A 19,814-nucleotide genomic window follows, 5' to 3' on the forward strand; every position below is an offset into this window, starting at 1 on the left:
GTTCCTCTGCCTTTTCTAAAACCAGCTTGAACATGAGGGAGTTCACGGTTCACGTATTGCTGAAGCCTGGCTTGGAGAATTTTGAACATTACTTTACTAGCATGTGAGATGAGTGCAATTGTGCAGTAGTTTGAGCATTCTTTGGCATTGCCTTTCTTTGGAATTGGACTGACATTTCCCGGTCCTGTGGCCACTGCTGAGTTTTCCAAACTTGCTGGCATATTGAGTGTAGCACTTTCACAGCATCATCTTTCAGGATTTGAAACAGCTCAACTAGAATTCCATCACCTCCACTAACTTTGTTCGTAGTGATGCTTTCTAAGGCCCACTTGACTTCACGTTCCAAGATGTCTGGCTCTAGATTAGTGATCACATCATCATGATTATCTGGGCCATGAAGATCTTTTTGTACAGTTCTTCCATGTATTCTTGCCACCTCTTCTTAATATCTTCTGCTTCTGTTAGGTCCATACCATTTCTGTCCTTTATCGAGCCCATCTTTGCATGAAATGTTCCCTTGGTAACTCTAATTTTCTTGAAGAGATCTCTAGTCTTTCCCATTCTGTTGTTTTCCTCTATTTCTTTGCATTGATCGCTGAAAAAGGCTTTCTTGTCTCTTCTTGCTATTTGGAACTCTGCATTCAGATGCTTATATCTTTCCTTTTCTCCTTTGCTTTTCGCCTCTCTTCTTTTCACAGCTATTTGTAAGGCCTCCCCAGACAGCCATTTTGCTTTTTTGCATTTCTTTTCCATGGGGATGGTCTTGATCCCTGTCTCCTGTACAATGTCATGAACCTCATTCCATAGTTCATCAGGCACTCTATCTATCAGATCTAGACCCTTAAATCTATTTCTCACTTCCACTGAATAATCATAAAGGATTTGATTTAAGTCATACCTGAATGGTCTACTTTTCCCTACTTTCTTCAATTTAAGTCTGAATTTGGCAATAAGGAGTTCAAAAACACTGGTGAAAGAAATCAAAGAGGACAGTAATAGATGGAGCAATATACCATGTTCGTGGATGGGAAGAATCAATACAGTGAAAATGAGTATACTACCCAAAGCAATCTACAGATTCAATGAAATCCCTATCAAGCTACCAGTGGTATTTTTCCCAGAGCTAGAACAAACAACTTCACAATTTGTAAGGAAATACAAAAAACCTTGAATAGCCAAAACAATCTTGAGAAAGAAGAACGGAACTGGTGGAATCAACCTGTCTGAGTTCAGGCTCTACTACAAAGCCACAGTCATCAAGACAGTATGGTACTGGCACAAAGACAGAAATATAGATAAATGGAACAAAATAGCCCAGAGATAAATCCACATACATATGGACACCTTATCTTTGACAGAGGAGGCAAGAATGTACGATGGAGTAAAGACAATCTTTTTAACAAGCGGTGCTGGGAAAACTGGTCAACCACTTGTAAAAGAATGAAACTAGAACACTTTCTAACACCATTCACAAAAATAAACTCAAAATGGATTGAAGATCTAAACGTAAGACCAGAAACTATTAAACTCCTAGAGGAGAACATAGGCAAAACCCTCTCTGAAATAAATCATAGCAGGATCCTCTATGATCCACCTCCCAGAATACTGGAAATAAAAGCAAAAATAAACAAATTGGATCTAACTAAAATTAAAAGCTTCTGCACAACAATGGAAACTATAAGCAAGGTGAAAAGACAGCCTTCTGAATGGGGAGAAAATAATAGCAAATGAAGCAACTGACAAACAACTAATCTCAAAAATATACAAGCAACTTATGCTGCTCAATTCCAGAAAGATAAATGACCCAATCAAAAAATGGGCCAAAGACCTAAATAGACATGTCTCCAAAGAAGACATAGAGATGGCTAACAAACACATGAAAAGATGCTCAACATGACTCATTATCAGAGAAATGCAAATCAAGACCACAATGAGGTACCATCTCACACCAGTCAGAATGGCTGCTATCCAAAAGTCTGCAAGCAATAAATGCTGGAGAGGGTGTAGAGAAAAGGGAACCCTTTTACACTGTTGGTGGGAATGCAAACTAGTACAGCCACTATGGAGAACAGTGTGGTGATTCCTTAAAAAAACTGGAAATTGAAATGCCTTATGACCAAGCAATCCCACTGCTGGGCATACACACTGAGGAAACCAGAATGGAAAGAGATACATGTACCCCAGTGTTCATCACAGCACTGTTTATAATCGCTAGGACATGGAAGCAACCTAAATGTCCATTAGCAGATGAATGTATAAGAAAGCTGTGGTACATATACACAATGGAGTATTACTCAGCCATTAAAAAGAATACATTTGAATCCGTTCTAATGAGGTGGATGAAACTGGAGCTGATTATACAGAGTGAAGTAAGCCAGAAAGAAAAATACCAATACAGTATACTAACACATATATATGGAATTTAGAAAGATGGTAATGATAACCCTGTATGCAAGACAGCAAAAGAGACACAGGTGTATAGAACAGACTTTTGGACTTTGAGGGAGAGGGAGAGGGAGAGGGTGGGATGATTTGGGAGAATGGCATTGAAACATGTATACTGTCATGTAAGAAACAAATCACCAGTCTTGGTTCGATACAGGATGCTTGGGGCCGGTGCACTGGGATGACCCAGAGAGATGATATGGGGAGAGAGGTAGGAAGGGGATTCAGGATTGGGAACTTGTGTACACCCGTGGCAGATTCATGTCAATGTATGGCAAAACCAATAAAGTACTGTAAAGTAAAATAAAAATAAATAAATAATGAAAAAAAAGGAAATAAAAAATTCTAGAACTTCTAGTTATGGAAGATTTTTTTGGGACACCCTCTGAGAACAACTAGAAATAAAATAAAAAAGATGTTTATAAATCACTTGAATCCATTGAAGATGTAAAAAGGGACAAATTAAGTGACCAGTGAGATGAAAGCCCTGATAACGGAACCTGGTGTTTAGTACCACTTCATATGCCAACACGGAACTGGTAGTTGAGAATTAGTGTATAGAAATTTGGAAGTCTTGTTAGACAAGGGAACATGTTGGAGTCCAGGCTTAGTATACTAAATATGGGTTGGTAAACTCTGCAGTTTTGTTTGCAGTGCCTAAAATCTGTATCTAAGAGATCTGTGTGAACTGCAAGGTATGGTTCCTCAGAGTCTCAAACCCAATTCCAAATACCCTCAATCTCTGAAGTTAGTTTTGTGTAATCTTCGAATATTATTTACTCTTCATGCCCACAGAAACAAACATAAATCTTACTGAAAAAAGGTAATATCTTAGGTCCCAAATTATTTTACCTTTTATTATGTATCGTGTCAAGCACTTAGACACCAATGAGGTGAGGCCACAGGAAAGAAAAAGCTCAATTAAAACTGAAACCAAACAAAAATCCCTCCAGATAAAGCAGTTATCAGACATTGAATTGAGACTATGCTCAAAGTTTAAAAAAAAAAAAAAGCTGAGAATTTGAGCAGATAATTAGAAGACATAAAAAAGAACTAAATGAAATTTCTAAATTCCAACAATAGAATAATCAAAATTCAGAACTCATCAATGGTTTATCAGCATACTATACACAGCTAATGAGATAAGGGAATTAGACTTTAGATCGGGAGAAAAGGTGAAGTAAAATAAAGTGATTGAAACTACAGAAAAAGACAAAAAGCATGCGAGAGCAGTGAGAATTTCTAGTGTTATATATTTGGAGTCCCAGAAAAAGAAAAAAAAAACACAAGACAGTGTTCATAGAGAGTTTAGCTAAGAGCTTTCAAATTGAAAAGGATACAAAACCATATTTCAAGAAGCCCTATGGGCATGAAAACAATAAAAATGAAAACCATGTGGGGACATCATAGTGAAGTTGCTAAAAATCTATAACAAAGTGAAACATTTTTAAAACAGCTAGAGAAAAGTATAAATCACTGTCAAAGATTGACTATTAGACTTTTGTAATGGAAACAGTGGAAACCAGAAGAAAATGGAAAGTTATCTCCAGAGTGTTCGGAGAAATCAGCCATCAGTCTCTACTCAATACATGAGTTTTCTATTGCTAGTTCACTAACTACCACAAACTTAGTTTCTTAAGGCAACTTTTATTTACTATCTCTTAGTTCTGTAGGTTGGAAGTCCATATCCATTGCCTCCCCGTTATCCACATCCCCCCTCCAGACTAGGACATTTGTTTACCATTGACAAGGTGTGTATTTAATTTGAAGTGAAGTGAAGTCGCTCAGTCGTGTCCGACTCTTTGCGACCCCATGGACTGTAGCCTACCAGGCTCCTCTGTCCATGGGATTTTCCAGGCAATAGTACTGGAGTGGATTGCCATTTCCTTCTCCAGGGGATCTTCCCGACCCAGGGATCGAACCTGGGTCTCCTGCATTGTAGACAGACGCTTTACCGTCTGAGCCACCAGGGAAGTCCTATTTAATTTGAGAAGGTTTCATCTGATTATTATGTCTCTGATCAGTCAAATTGAGTTTTTAAATGTGTGTAGAAATCTAAATATATAGAAACAAAGTATACTAACAAGGCATATTTGAATTTTAACAGCATAATTGCCTCCTAAGTCTCTTCAAAGATAAAGATTTTTATCTGAGAACTACAGAATTGCTGCAGTAGTTTCTTAAATTTTACTACTGTTTGAATATTCATTTATTTCCATGGCAATATATCCCATGATAGTAGATGACAAAGTTCCATTTTCAGGGATCTATGTGGGATAGATATTATACAGTAGCAACAACTTATTTTCTTTCTATATGTGCATAACAAAACTCCTGGATCCTATTTTTGGGATTGTCTGAAATAGGAATCAAAAGTATTTGCTTTCTTTGGGATTGAAATAGCATCTACATACTGGAATCTATGCATATTTATGGGTTATTTGTATTGGTAGAGATGGCTTTTGAAAATACAAAGAGTTAAATTTTCTTAGCATTTGTCCCTAGTTTGTCATATTTATCACTATTGTTTGTCACTTTTGAATAGCACTTAATTTTGCTTTCTAGACTTTATTTGAAAATCTTTATTCTAAGTGTAGCAATTGTCTCTCCATTTTGATTATTTCTATTTGTCTCTTGAAATATAATTATTGCTTGCTTATTAAAGTTGATGCAACATTTTCAAAATATTTTTAAATGTATTCATGCCTTCTCATTGACTTTTGATAACATTTGAAAGTATTCTATTGGCCATATTTTGGGCCAGAAGACCTGATAGAAAACATATTTTTGAAATCTAGAATCTTAAAACAATAAAAAAATTTTATTATGTTACTAGTCACCATTTCCCATGTGGAAGGAGTATTTTCAAAATTAAACATAACTTATTGTTAGATAAAATTGCCTTTACCATGTAAAATTTTATAATTTCATTGAGTGATTTACTTTATACTTTTATCTCTTAAATATACTGATTACTTTCTAAATTGTTTTTTTAAAGGAAGATCTGTGCAGTTTATTACTGTGTCCTTGGATAAACATATCCAGCACCAAGGATCCCAATGTAATAATCATCAATGGGGCAAATCTTATTTTTCACTGGAGTCTGTAGTAACACCTAAATATCCTCACTAAGCAAATTCAGATCATGCCTTTTTGGTTTATCCTTTTCCAATCTAATGACAATTAAAAGTTACTGTCAACAGTTGCAGAAATAGTATTAGAGTAGAAGCCAGAATATTTGATTTCAATCAATCTCTACGACTTTCTACCTATGTGACTTTGGTTAAGTTAAAAGCTTTCCTAAACCTTCCTTTCTTCCTCTGTAAAACAACAATAATAATACCTTCTCCACATAACTATTGTGAAACTTAGATTTATGTAAAGGCTACTGTATAGGGTCTGTTCCCTTAGGTATTCACTACATATTAGTTTTAATTCCACACTACTGTTATTAAAACTTCCCCTTCTTTCCCTTTTACTTTTTTCTTCTCTTCCTCCTCCAGAATGCCTTTATGGAAATTAACTGTTTCTCTTCCTTTTTACTTGAAAAGTAGGTCATATTATTTTGCCTTGTGCCTATTAGGTGATACATTTGATGCTTTGGGAAATAGTAACTCTACAAATATCAGAAGTGAACATTAATGTTAAAAACCATGGACTTTTCAAATATTAAATTTTTTAGAAGTAGTTTTTCATGGTTTGGTTTAAAGTAGTCTGTAGGAACAATGAAACCTTCCAGATAATGTGATAACAGAGAAACTAGCATAAGTATCAGGATAAATTAGACCTTTGCAGTTCTATGAGCAATGTGGCCAAATGATGCTGTTTCTTTTTTTTTTTTTTTTTTTTAAGGTTTCTTTCTTCTTCTTCTTCTTCTTTTTTTTTTTTTTTTTTTTGGATGAGGATAGTTTTTTAAAGTCTTTATTGAATTTGTTACCATATTGCTTCTATTTTTATGTTTTGGTTTTCTTCACTGCAAGGCATGTGGGATCTTAACTCCCTGACCAGGGATCAAACCTGCACCTCCTTGCATTGTAAAGTGACATCTTAACCACTGGACTGCCAGGGAAGTCCCAGTGCTATTTGTTAGAAAAATATTTGGAAAGCATTCTTAAGTTGTTGATTCTACCTATCAATTTTCCCATTTTTTGTTTTTTTTTGTTTTTTTTTTTTGAGGGGATCAGATAGCATCCTTTTCTTCCTCAAATAAAACTTTACTTAGGGAAATGTGACAAGGTGATTCCCATTGAACTCTGGCTACCCTTTAAACACGTGATCACCTTCAAGAGTCTACTGAAAAGCTGCGTTTTTGTTTTTCAGTTACCGAATGTGACTTTGAAACAGATAGCTGCGGTTGGTTTGAAGCAGTCCATGGTGATGATTTTGAGTGGACCTGGAGCTCCAGAAGTAACCTCTCTGCTGAATTTGAGGATCAGGCTCCACCTCGGGATCACACTCACAACACATCTCAAGGTAAGATGCCTGTAGTGGCTCTCCGAACCTACCCACTTTCCCCAGCTAATGATGGTTTGACCTAATGATTTGTCAGCTTAATGATGGTGTGAAAGAGATCACATTCAATAGAAACTATACATCACATTTTGAATTCTGACCATTTCTGGGATAATGATACACCTGTGATGCTCTCTTCTGATGCTGGGAAGAGGCAGAGATGTGGCTCCCAGGCAGCCACGTGATCATCATGATGGGCAATCGAACAGTTACAGCTGTTCTGGTTTTCACTTCCAGTAGAGCATTCAATAAATCACATGAAATATTCAACACTGTAGTATGAAATAGGCTTTGTGTTAGATGATTTTGTCTAACTGTGGGCTAATGTAAGTGGTCTAAGCAAGGTTAAGGGAGGAAGGTCAAACTGTGATGTTCAGTAAGTCAGGTGTATCAAATGCCTTTTGAACTTCAATATTTTCCTTAAAAAAAAAAACTTTTTATTTACATAGGGTTGATTTACAGTGTCGTGTTAGTTACAGGTATACAGCAAAATGAATCAGTTATACATATATCTGATGTATGTATTTTAAAATACACATTTTTTAAAAAAAAAAAAACTTCATTTTACATTAGAGTATGGTCAATTAATAGTGTTGTGATAGTTTCAGGTGGACAGCAAAAGGACTCAGCCGTACATCTACATGTATCCATTCTTCCCCCAAACACCTCTCCCATCCAGGCTACCACCTGACACTGAGCAGAGTTCCCTGTGCTATATACAGTAGGTCCCTGTTATCCATTTTAAACAGAGCAGAGTGTATATGTCTATATCCACTCTTTTTTTAGTTTCTTTCCCCATATAGGCCATTACAGAGTATCGAGTAGAGTTCTTCTGTGCTATGACTTTGGTATTTTTAACTTATGATGGGTTTATGAGACATAACTTCATCTTAAATCAAGGGAGATCTGTACTTCAATTTACTTTTGCTTAAGTCTGAGGAGAAAAAGAGAAGCAGTCAAGTTCTATGATACTACAACATAGGACAAGTGTGGAGTAGGAAATGGCAACCCACTCCCACATTCTTGTCTGGGAAATCCCATGGACAGAGGAGCCTGGTGGGCTACAGTCCAGGGGGTCAACAAAGAGTTGGACCCAACCAAGCAACTAAACAATAATAGAAGAGTTGAATATTATCTATTGTACTTATGTTGTCAAAAAAGAAATTATCCTTTATGGGTTTTTTGGGGATGGAGTATAGATATATTTTTGACTGAATTAATGGAAACTGCCAGTTGTTTTGGCATCATTTTGGCCCAGCTCTAGATAATAGTTGAGTGCTCATAAAGGAAAATTTGCCAACAATCACTATTATTGATTTTTAATTGTTGTATAGTCTTCAGTGTAGGGGTTACAGACAGATGTCTCATTTTAGAATTTAGTAGGTTGAGTTATGATTTCTTCTTATTTTCCAATAGGGCACTTTATGTTCATTCTGAAGAAAAGCAACAGCTTATCACAAATTGCTAAACTCCTGAGCCCAACTTTCAGCCAGACAGGACCTGGATGCACTCTTTCCTTCTGGTAAATATTGAAAACAATGGTCAATTACTCTAGCAGCCTGGTAGTTGTAAGCATAGTCCTGCATATACTTGATGCTGTAATTTTTCCTATAATTTGGCTTTATTTAAAAAATAGCTATTGTATTAGATCCATACATTTAGCATTTTACTTAGGAGCACATTATCAATATGTATAATGTTCTTTCTTAAAATAAAAAGGGCTCTTCCTCCAACAGTGGATTATAATTAACTCTGCTTCCTGGGTTCTGGACTGAACTCCTTGAGAAAGGATCTCAGGGTCCTGAGAGTCAGAGGATGCACCTGAGCAGATAAGCTCTTTCAAATGGGTGGCCACAGTATTAAATAAAGGCATCTATTGTGATAACTCATTTTTGATTGACTGTTGACTGAGTAAAAGTCACACAATTAGTCTTTTCCAGAAATCATTTCCATTTCTTGTGTTTGTTCTCTTTCAGGTTTTATAACTATGGCCTATCAGTGGGGGCAGCTGAGTTACAGCTACACATGGAAAATTCCAGCGAGTCCACGGTACTCTGGAGAGTATTGTATAACCAGGGTGACCAGTGGTCACAGGTAGTTGTTCAGCTTGGACGTCTTACTCAGCCCTTCCATTTGTTGATACATAAAGTCAGTCTTGGCATTTATGTTGGTGTCTCAGCGATTGATGATATCAGATTTGAAAACTGTCTTCTTCCACCCCCCTCGAAGAGCTGCGAAGGGCCAGATCATTTCTGGTGCCTGCACACTAGGACTTGTGTAAAAAGACTTCAATTATGCGATCTGGTGGATGATTGTGGTGATTATACTGATGAAGCCAATTGTGGTAAGTATCTTTCTTTCTGGTCCCTCTTACTAATTTTTAAAATATCTATTTACTTAAATTGAAAGATAATTGCTTTAAGAAATTGTGCTGGTGGTGGTGGTTTATTTGCTAAGTCATGTCTGACTTTTTGTGGGCCCATGGATTGTAGCCTGCCATGCTCCTCTGTCCATGGGATTTTCCAGGCAAGAATACTGGAGTGGGTTGCCATTTCCTTCTCCAGGGGATCCTCCCAACCGGGATCAAACCTGTGTATCCTTCATTTCAAGCAGATTATTTATCGACTGAGCCACTAGGGGGAAGCTCCATGATATTGTGTTGGTTTCTGCCATACACTGACATGAATCAGCCATGGGTATACATTTTGATGGTGGTGAGCTTGATCAGTTCATTGTTTTCCTAGTCCATCAAGACAAAGGCCCTAAGCATTGTTCCAAAGTTGAATGAATGTTTTGTGTGATTAGTCAGCCATCAGTATTTATTATGTAGATTTATGAACTAGATACTAGAGATACAGTGATGAGCGCAATTACACAGAGTCCCTGACCCCATGGGGCTTACAGTCTCATTGAGGAGATAGATATTATTCACATATTTTAAAAAATAAATGTAAAATGACAGGAGCTTAGACAGGACTTCACAGATGCTGTGACTTTATATAATTATGGCTTTGGACTTTCTAGAGATGGTGACTTAACTGAGATCTGAAAAATAGTGAGTAAATGAAGATGTGCAAAACCCTGATGCATGACCACACAGCAGCTGCAAGATACCCATATGGCTAGAGCAAAGCATTGAGGGAGAACTAGGATGCAACATAAAGATGGAGATGAAGGGGGAGGCCAGGTTATCAGATCTTTGTAGACCATTTTAAGGAAGTTTTTCCCCATTTGAAGGTTTTTAAGAAGGAAGGTAATATAATAAAATTGATTTTAAAATTTAAGATTTAGAAATGTCACTGGATACACTGGATACAGTGTAACGAGTGGATTAGAGGAAACTGGATCATACTTATTAGGAATCTGTAGCAGTAGTTCTCAGGAGAGGGGTTGGCAGCCTCTCTCCAGTGACAGTGGTGGAGATGCAGTGGCTAAAGTTTGCGGGAGGGACCTTTAGGAGGGACATTAGATGATGTCTTAGATATAGGGAGCAGAGAGTGAGATGTTAAAGTCCCGAATTTCTGATTTAAATTACCAAAAAGTTGATGGTATCTGATGATTATGTACCTCTTGCAGTTTAATTATTAAACCTGGTTCCTGGTAGTGCCGGCTGCATTTGTTTCTGAAAATGAATCGCAAGCTAAGAGAGGTTTTTCTTTTTTAATTACCAAAATATATCAAGAAAAGTTTGCATTTTTCTTTGTCCAGAAATTGCAACGATCCTTAAAATTCAGTCTATGTGCCTATTAAATTGGAAGGCTTGTCATAAAGCAAAGGAAAGCCATCAAATACTTGGAACATCATAGGAAACATTACACTGAGAAATTTCCATATAAATATTGTGGAGAATTTTGCACATATGTGGTGTTTAATACAGTCAAGCACATTAAAGTCAGAATTGCCATGCAGCTTGTTACACAACTAATAACTTTAGTGCATATAAATGAAATTGATGATTTCGACCAATGGCTGTTATAAGAAGCATTGCTTGTCCTAAAAGTGATTTATTTTTTGCAAATTTCAAAAGCCTTTTCATCTTTTTCACTCACTTCAAACCCCACTCCTTGAAAAATGCTGATCTATTACTAAAGATAAGCCAATTATCCTTCAAACTTCACAGTATTAACTGAGTAGAATAAGATTTTGGCAGTATGGCTGTAATACTAAAATACTTCTTCTGACTAAATATTAATGAGAGGAAACCATAGTGACTGTCACTTTCGCTCATAGCCTTCCATCTAGAAGTAGTAATTTTTAAAAATATTTTTAATTGGATGATAATTTCTTTACAATGTTGTGCTGGTTTCTGCTGTACAACACTGTGAATCAGCCATAAGAATAGACATAGACATAGTAATTTTTTTTTAATGGAGACTTTTTATTTTTATTTTTTAGCTTTTATTTTTTTTTATTTTTTGGCTGTGCGATGTGGCATGCAGGATGTTAGTTCCCTGATCAGGGATCAAACCCGTGCCCCCTACAGTGGAAGTGTGGAGTTTTAATCACTGGATCACCAGGGAAGTCCCTAGATTTAGTACTTTATTAACATAGAATGCATTAGTCATCCAGAAATCAATGCTGTATTTCCTGAAGTATGCGTGGAACGTGGTCTTTCATTTAAGGGTGGGGCTATATGCCTTCCTTTTTGAAATAAAGATTGAGCATGCAGTCAGTCTGAAGACAGGCAATGTGAAAAAATCTGTTGGCTTTAGTGCCAGTTTTATGTCAAAAACACAGTTGCTTGACATCCCCCTTCTGCTGCACAGCCCCAAACTGACACTTGCTGAGGACCTGCGGGGCCCAGTTCACGTCACAGCTGCGCTTGATTAGTCACAAGTGAGGAAATATCAAAGGAAAGCTCATCTCCCGTTTGACATTTACTCTCTTGGTTCCCTTCATTAGGTCTAAGCTCCTGTTCTCTAGGTTTCGAGACAGATGATTTGTTCTTGCCTGGCTGCGTTAACTCACATATGCTTTTATTTATTATTTCAGAATATTTGTTCACCTTTGGCGCCAAGTGCCGTTAGTAAGATGAATAGAGGACAGGTGACATTTGTCTTTCAAAAATATTAACTTATGTAAATGAAGTTAAAATGTGGAATCTTCATTGATTCTAAATTAACATTACCCAAATAATGTTAAATGTATATTCTATCCCATTTATTCTAAAAAAGTACTTGGTGTCAACAGAATTGTCACATCTTGAAAAATGAATACATTCCAGTGTTATCCTACAAATGTAGGTAGAGTGTTGAGTGGATAAGGGACTGACCAATTCTTTAAAAACACTTTGAGTTCTTCTACTGACTGAAGGGAGTTAAAAGTTTAAAAGCACCGGGATTTCCCCGGTGGTCCAGTGGCTAAGACGCCATGCTCCCAATGCGGGGGGCCCGCGTTCAATCGCTGGTCAGGGAACTAGGTCCCACATGCTGCAGCTAAGCATTTGCATGCCACAGCTAAGACCTGGAAAAGCCAAACAAATAGATAAAGAAAAGATTTTAAAGCATCAGCTCAAAGGAGCTACAACCCAGTGAGTAGAAAAGATTACCACTGAGGGGACACAGCTAACAACTGATGAGACACACAGCATAGGAGGCAGCGATAGAGAAAGAGGGAGAGGTGAGATGTTTAGGGCATGCTGACAAATTAGTGCATGCCAAGGGGGAAGACAGTTGTGGATGAACAGGAAGTTATTTTAATTTGGGAATGGTAAAGCTTGAAAGATAGAGTTTAGATTTAAGTTAAGATTAAATAAGTAAATATGAAAGGATTTTGAATAGAGAAGAAAAATGATAAGCGACCATTGAAATATGGTCATTGTGGTACAAAGGAGGGATATTTGGAACTGAGGTGGGATGGATCCAGAGAGAAGAATTCAATTTCAGAGTGAAGTCTGGAAAACACCTGCCTCAGAATCATCTTGGGTGCTTATTAAAAATTGGGCTTCCTTCCATACCTGACATAGTGTTTGTACAGGACTTTACCAAGGAGTAAACAACTTTATCATTCACCCCAGGCCATTCCAAAAGATTGAGAACTAGTATGATTCTTGTCAGCAGTACAAGTTAGAACTACCAAGGGAGCTAGTAAAATATCCTCTCAGTTGATGGGTACACAATTTGGACCAATTAAATCAACATATCTGGAGCTGAATTTGAACTTTAATTTTTCTAATGTTCACTGGTGATTGGAACACTCAGCTGAAGTTGAAATCCATGGAGACAGAAATTTGTTGCAGTGAGCCAGCTGTGGGTAAGGTTGAGATAGTGCTACAGGGCAGGGGATGGGTATAAAAAGCATTTGGAAAATAATGGCCAAAGTGATTCCACCTCCCTCTATAAAATATTATTGCTTGATGTATTAGCTAAGATTTACTTTTCTTAAAAGTTTGCTCTGCTGCTGCTGCTAAGTCACTTCAGTCGTGTCCAACTCTGTGTGCTCTAATGTTGCTTTAAAAAAGGTTAGAATGGTGTACCTTGGCAGAAGCAAAGTAGCAACTGGTATTCTCATTCATAGTCATTTTGGTCCTTAATGATCTTTTGATTTTATTTAATGCCCATTTCAGTACCCGAACTTCAGTGTAACTTTGAAAATGGAATTTGTAACTGGGAACAAGATACAGAAGATGATTTCGACTGGACTCGGTACCAGGGCCCAACATCAACGCTTAATACAGGGCCGATGAAGGATAACACTTTGGGCACAGCTCAAGGACACTATCTGTACATTGAATCTTCTGAACCACAGGTTTTCCAGCACCGAGCTGCTCTGCTCAGCCCGATCCTTAATGCCACTGATGCGGAGGGCTGCACCTTCCGCTTGTACTACCACATGTTCGGAAAGCACATTTATAGGCTGGCCGTCTACCAGCGAGTCTGGAACAACACAAGAGGACAGCTGCTTTGGCATATATTTGGGAATCAAGGCCCCATTTGGATACGGAAATCTCTCAGCCTTTTCAGCAGGCAGCCTTTTCAGGTATGGACAATGGCTTTCACAAGGTATATTCAAAGTGGTGTCAGAACGTTTAAGGAATATGAAAGATCTCTATGTTCTTGAATTAAAAGTGAAGTTTTTGGTCAGTTAGCTAGACTCGCATTTATCATTTAATTAAAGGTGTACCCAAACTTGTTAGGTTTCCTTCCTCCTTGACTACCTCCAGTAACATGTGATTGAAATTTCTATAGGTGGACACATGGCATTGAACACAGCTGTAGGTTCTTCCAATCTAAGTCATTGTGCTGAAATGAAAAACCTGGAGGAGAAAAAAAAAAGAGTTTGGCTCAATCTCTAATCTTCTGCCAAAAGTTCAGACTCTTAAATTTGTTATTTTGAATCTCTCATTCCCTCAGATTTTGTAAGTAAGGAGCAAAAATCCAGGAAGAGAGCAAACATTTTTGGAAGAGCTATTCTGGGGCAGAACCAGACTTTGAATCTAGGTTTCCTTCCTCTAGATGGAATATTCTTTAAATCTTTCCTACCTTCTCCTAAAAGTCAGTGTTTCAATAGCAAGTTCAAATGCTTATGTGCTTTTACAGTTTTGTAAAGGGCTTTGGCATACTTTGTTTGATTCAGCAATTCCCTGAAGTGGGTAAGTCAAAGATTCTTTTTGCCAGTTTTATAGAAGGGAAAAACTGAAGTTGTTTTTTGTGCCATGCTTAGTCAGTCAGTCCTGTCTGACTCTTTGCAACCCCATGGATTGTAGCCCATTAGGCTCCTCTGTCCATGGGGATTCTCCAGGTAGGAATACTAGAGTGGGTTGCCATGCCCTCCTCCAGGGGATCTTCCTAACACAGGGATCAAACCCAGGTCTCCTGCATTGCAGGTCAATTCCTTACCATCCGTGCCACCAGGGAAGCCCAAGAACAGTAGGGTGGGTAGCCTATCCCTTCTCCAGGTGATCTTCCCATCCCAGGGATCAAGCCAGGGTCTCCTGCGTTGCAGGTGGATTCTTTACGAGCTGAGCTCCTGGCCAGATAGATGGTGAGCAGAAAAACAGGGACGTGTTCTAGAACCCACAATGTCTATTTAATTCATGCTCATTGTGTTTCTTTGTTGTTGTTGTTGTTTCATAATGCATTTTTTTTACTCTGCTTAATAAAAGAATTTTATTTAGTTTTGGCCCTGCTGGATCTTCATTGCTGCACAGGCTTTTTTCTAATTGCAGTGAGTGGGAGTTACTCTCTAGCTAAGGTCTGCAGGCTTCTCATTGCCTTGGCTTCTCTTGTTGCAGCGCGTGGGCTGCAGAGCTTGTGGGCTTCTGTAGCTGTAGCACATGGGCTCAGTAGTTGTGGCTCCCAGGCTAGAGAGCACAGGCTCAATCATTGCGGTGCACAGGCTTAGGTGCTTCATGGCATGTGGGATCTTCCCTGATCAGGGATTGAACCTGTGTCTCCTGCATTGGCAGGCAAATTTCTTGCCACTGAGCCACCGGGGAAACCCTCATTCTCTTTCTGATGTATCATATAGCCTGTTGTATGTAGGAGTGTTGAATATTTGTTTTTCCCTCTGGCCAAGTAGACATACATATAATATATTGGAAGAAACTTCTTACCTATACTGGCTAAATCTTTTTTTTTGCATATTCTAAACTTCTCAGTTACCCCAATTGAAAGCACTATCTTTATCTAAATGTCTCTAGTAAAGAGTTTTACAGCCCAGAACTTAGCTGCAGGCCACCTGAGCTTCTAATCGTCATAGATATACATTGAATGTGGCTCAGTAGAGAACACATCGGGGTTGGTGTTTTGTCCTGATAGACATAAGATGACATCATGAAACCTAGTCTGCAAGGTGCAGAGTGATATCTTGCTGTCCAGCCCAGTAGTAAGATCCATATAATCAGGTGGAATGAAATTGAAGGGGTTTTTTTGATTTTTATTTGATAATTGCTCATCCACTTCAAGTTAATTCTTAATGTCTAATCAGGTCAGTTGTAATTTGGCCTTAACTAGAGAAGGAAGTGACAACCCACTCCGGTGTTCTTGCCTGGAGAATCTCAGGGACAGGGGAGCCTGGTGGGCTGCCGTCTATGGGGTCGCAGAGTCAGACACGACTGAAGCGGTTTAGCAGCAGCAGTATTTAAATGGATAAACTTTCCTTGTGATGTTTACTGAAGAATTGCTCTTCAGTTATAGAATTGAGCTTATGGTTTCTGGAAGGGGATGGATGGGGAGAAGGGATTGTTAGGAAGTTTGGGTTATACACACTGCTGTATTTTAAGTGGATAACCAACAAGGATCTACTGTATAGCACATGGAACTCTGCTCAGTGTTACATGACTGTCTGGATGGGAGAGGAGTTTGGGGGAGAGTGGAGTCCCTTTGCTGTCCACCTGAAACTATCCCAACAGTGTTAATCAGTTATATCCCAGTACAAAATAAGAAATAAAATAAAAAGAATTGGTTTTCAGGAGAAAATCAGCCTTGTAAGGGAGTGGTTTCAGAGTCAGATGACCATTGAACTAACCAAAATTCCTTTGGTTATGAATCTAAAGCATCAATATTGAGGTTTGAAACCCAACCTGAATTACACAGAGTACTCTATTTGATTTTATCCAAGGGTTCTTTTTTTTTTTTTAATGAATTTTAGGCATGAAGAGACGAAATCAGAGATTCTGCATGCTGTGTAGATTAATGATTTAATATAATAAGGACTGAGACCATTTTAAGCAATAGGATGTTTGTTCATTGAATGGTGGATATACATAGTTTCTGTTCTTCTGAACAAAGGTGGCAACAACCAGCATTTTCATTAAGTGTGATATTGTAGTGAAATTACCTAGTAGCATGCCCAGGAATTAATAGGTACTCACTAAATATTTGGTTAATAGAAAAATTTAAATGTTTTTCAGGATCATTCATTTAAAATGGAATACATAGGATAGAACCAGATTGTGCATGCAGGTATAGGAACAATTTGTCTTCTTAATGTCAGTTTAAATTATCATCTACTGCTTTTGTGTGTGGTATGGTCAGTAAAAGCTCAGCAAGTCACTGCATATAAAACTTCAGGTCAACCTTCTTCCTAATTTTTATTATGAGGTTTCTGAGATTTGTTTGATAACAGTACATTGTGAATGTACGGTCAAGCTAATTCAAATATCAATGTGCTTCATTCCTGAAAGTTTCTTAATATCCCTTTTTAAAATTAATTGATTTTTGACTGCACTGGGTCTTCATTGCTCTGCCCAGGCTTTCTCTAGTTGTCGTGAGCCGGGGCTGCTCTTGGGCGCAGTGCGTGAGCTTTTCATTATCGTCGCTTCCCCTGTTGCAGACCACATACTCCAGAGTGCATGGCCTTCAGTGGGTGCAGCTTGTGGGCTCGAGGGCATGAGGGCTTCAGTGGTTGCAGCTCGAGGGCCCGACAGTGCAGGCTTAGTAGTTGCAGCACACAGGCTTGGCTGCTTCGCAGCATGTGCAGTCTTCCCAGACCAGGGATCAAACCCATGTCTCCTGCACTGGCAGGTGAATTCTTATCCACTGTGCCACCAGGGAAGTTCCTCTTATCCCTTTGTAATATCTCCTTCTGGCCCTCACTTCCATCCCTGGACAACCACTGAACTTTCAGTGTATATTAACTTACACCACTCAAAATGTTATATAAGTCAAATTGTATGGCATGTACTTTTTTCTGACATATTTCATTCTGTATAATTATTTTGAGATTCATTTTATTACCAAATATATCAGTACTTCACTTCCTTCTATTGTTAAATAGTATTCCACGATATGGATAGAGCAGTTTTTTTCCATTCTTCTTGGCAGGGATTCAATATCAGCAGTGTTCACTGATAAGTATTGCAAAAACCTAGTTTAAAGAAACTTATTAATTCTTCTGCACCACAGGAACCAGGACTTACAAGCTTCTGCTCACTTATTCCTAACATGGCCTTGTTTTCTGAAGTATATATTTATATATGAAGTTGGCCCAGGGAGAGGACATGGACTTTCAAAGAAAAAATTCTCCAGGTGGTATCACATCATTAAAATATTAAGAAATTGTAAAATATAAACACCACAGAACTGTCTGACTAAATCTGAAAGAATTCTATAGTGTTCTGGTAACATTCCTCAGTAATAAAGAGAATTTTCCACTGGTGGATTTTGTGAAAAGATTGAAAAATCTTATTCATAATCATGATTTATTTTTTTCATTTGTGGTATATAGCTTTAAATACTAAACAGTGCATCATTTTTCAGTACTTCTAGGAAAAATGTTTTGTAAGTTATATTGTAAATAAAAGAGGACCATATTTAATAATGTTAAGTTGATTCCACTTTTCATGAAATTGTAAACCGAAGTGCTACAAGTATAAATTATTTATGCAGTCTCATGTAACATTTTTCTTCCAAGCTTCTAGTGGAGTTGTTGGAATTTACATTGAAAGGTTTGGGGTGGAATCTGCTGGCTTGAAGCCTGTGTAAGTAGAGCTCATAGATTTGTTGCTTACTGGCAGCAGCAGAACAGCATACTGAATCTTATTTTACAATCTTAAGTTTCTCATAGGCTGTCTTCTGCTGAACTCAAATATAAGCACAGCTTAGTATGTCAACTCTTGCTCACAACCTGATCCAAAGTGATGAGCTTGGTTTCCAGTGGGAAGAACGTGTGAGTAAGAAAGGGAGAAGAAAAGGTTAGGTAGAGAATATTACAAGAATGCAAGGGCCAGAAAGGATGTCTCATTCCTTAGTAAATCCATTATTTAAATTCTGCTTTACTTGTTATGATAGAGCTTCCCTGTAGCTCAGATGGTAAAGAATCTGCCTGCAATGCGGGAGACCCAGATCTTCCCTGGCTTGGGAAGATCTCCTGGAGAAGGGAATGGCAACCCACTCCAGTATTCTTGCCTGGAGAATCCCATGGACAGAGGATCCTGGCAGCTACCGTCCATGGCGTCGCCAAGAGTCGAACATGACTGAGTGACTAACACACTACTTATGACTTCTATAATACTAAATGACATCTAATATTTTTGATCCTCTAAAATTATAGTAGAATATTAATGAGTCATTAAACTTTGGAAATATATTTACATATTTGTAATATATGTGTTATATATTATGGATCATTAAGTATTAAAAAATCATAGAAATTAATACATGTTATATAAAGTGAAAGTGTTAGTTACTCAGTCACGTGTGACTCTTTGCAACCCCATGGACTGTAGCAATAAGAAAAATAGCAAGTTTGAATGTTTTACTGGGTTGCCAAAACCTTTGTTCAGATTTTTCTCTGTGATCTTTTCTGTAACATCTAGTTTGTCTTATCCCCTTTTAGTCTATGCCCTATTTGAAACTTCATGTAACTATGCTTTGGTTTGTTTGTTTCTTTTTCTCCCTGCTGTTGCATATATGAGCCATTCAATTCCTTTCTAATCATACTTGCAAATACTTTTATCCTCCCTTCTGGTTAGAGGAGTAGGATGGAGGCAGAAAATGTAGACGCAGTGTAGGGGGTTGCCATGTCTGGTTTGGCGGATTTTGCCACAGCAAGGCTATACAGCTGAAGGGCTCTGAGTGGGGTTGAAGTCTCAGTGGTGGGATTTACCATTCTGGAATTTGTGCAGAAGTGCTGGCTATGCTGCCAGCTGCCTTGCTGGCCTCTTTACAAAGTTTTTAACTACACTTTTGTGAAACTGCAGTATGAAGAAAAGTGCATTAGATTATTAGGGCAGTTTTGCTAAAAGCAAAACTGTAGGTAGCATACTGGATATGAGCCTTCTTATTCAGACAGTGTCTGTGTATTTATCTGGACAAACAAAAGCAATAGTTTATTCCCATCTGAGGTATTGTTCACCCTCTAGGAATAAACTCTGTGAAATGTCTTTCAAATGTGTTTTTTCTCTGCTGATCCAA

The 19,814-nt window shown here is 38.0% G+C and overlaps 1 protein-coding gene across 3 annotated transcripts in view; it reads left to right on the plus strand.

Moving 5' to 3' along the window:
* The window catches only part of MALRD1 (MAM and LDL receptor class A domain containing 1), a 600,846-nt gene that overhangs the window by 112,209 nt on the left and 468,823 nt on the right, over positions 1-19,814 (plus strand). For all 3 annotated transcript variants that reach the window (XM_042230497.1, XM_060397269.1, XM_042230498.1), the window contains exons 16-19: positions 6,766-6,918; positions 8,374-8,479; positions 8,934-9,301; positions 13,523-13,935. In XM_042230497.1, coding sequence (XP_042086431.1) covers positions 6,766-6,918; positions 8,374-8,479; positions 8,934-9,301; positions 13,523-13,935 — 1,040 coding nt within the window. The remainder of the gene's footprint in view (positions 1-6,765; positions 6,919-8,373; positions 8,480-8,933; positions 9,302-13,522; positions 13,936-19,814) is intronic.

Source organism: Ovis aries, chromosome 13, assembly GCF_016772045.2.
Source record: "Ovis aries strain OAR_USU_Benz2616 breed Rambouillet chromosome 13, ARS-UI_Ramb_v3.0, whole genome shotgun sequence".
Classification (NCBI taxonomy): Eukaryota; Metazoa; Chordata; class Mammalia; order Artiodactyla; family Bovidae; genus Ovis; species Ovis aries.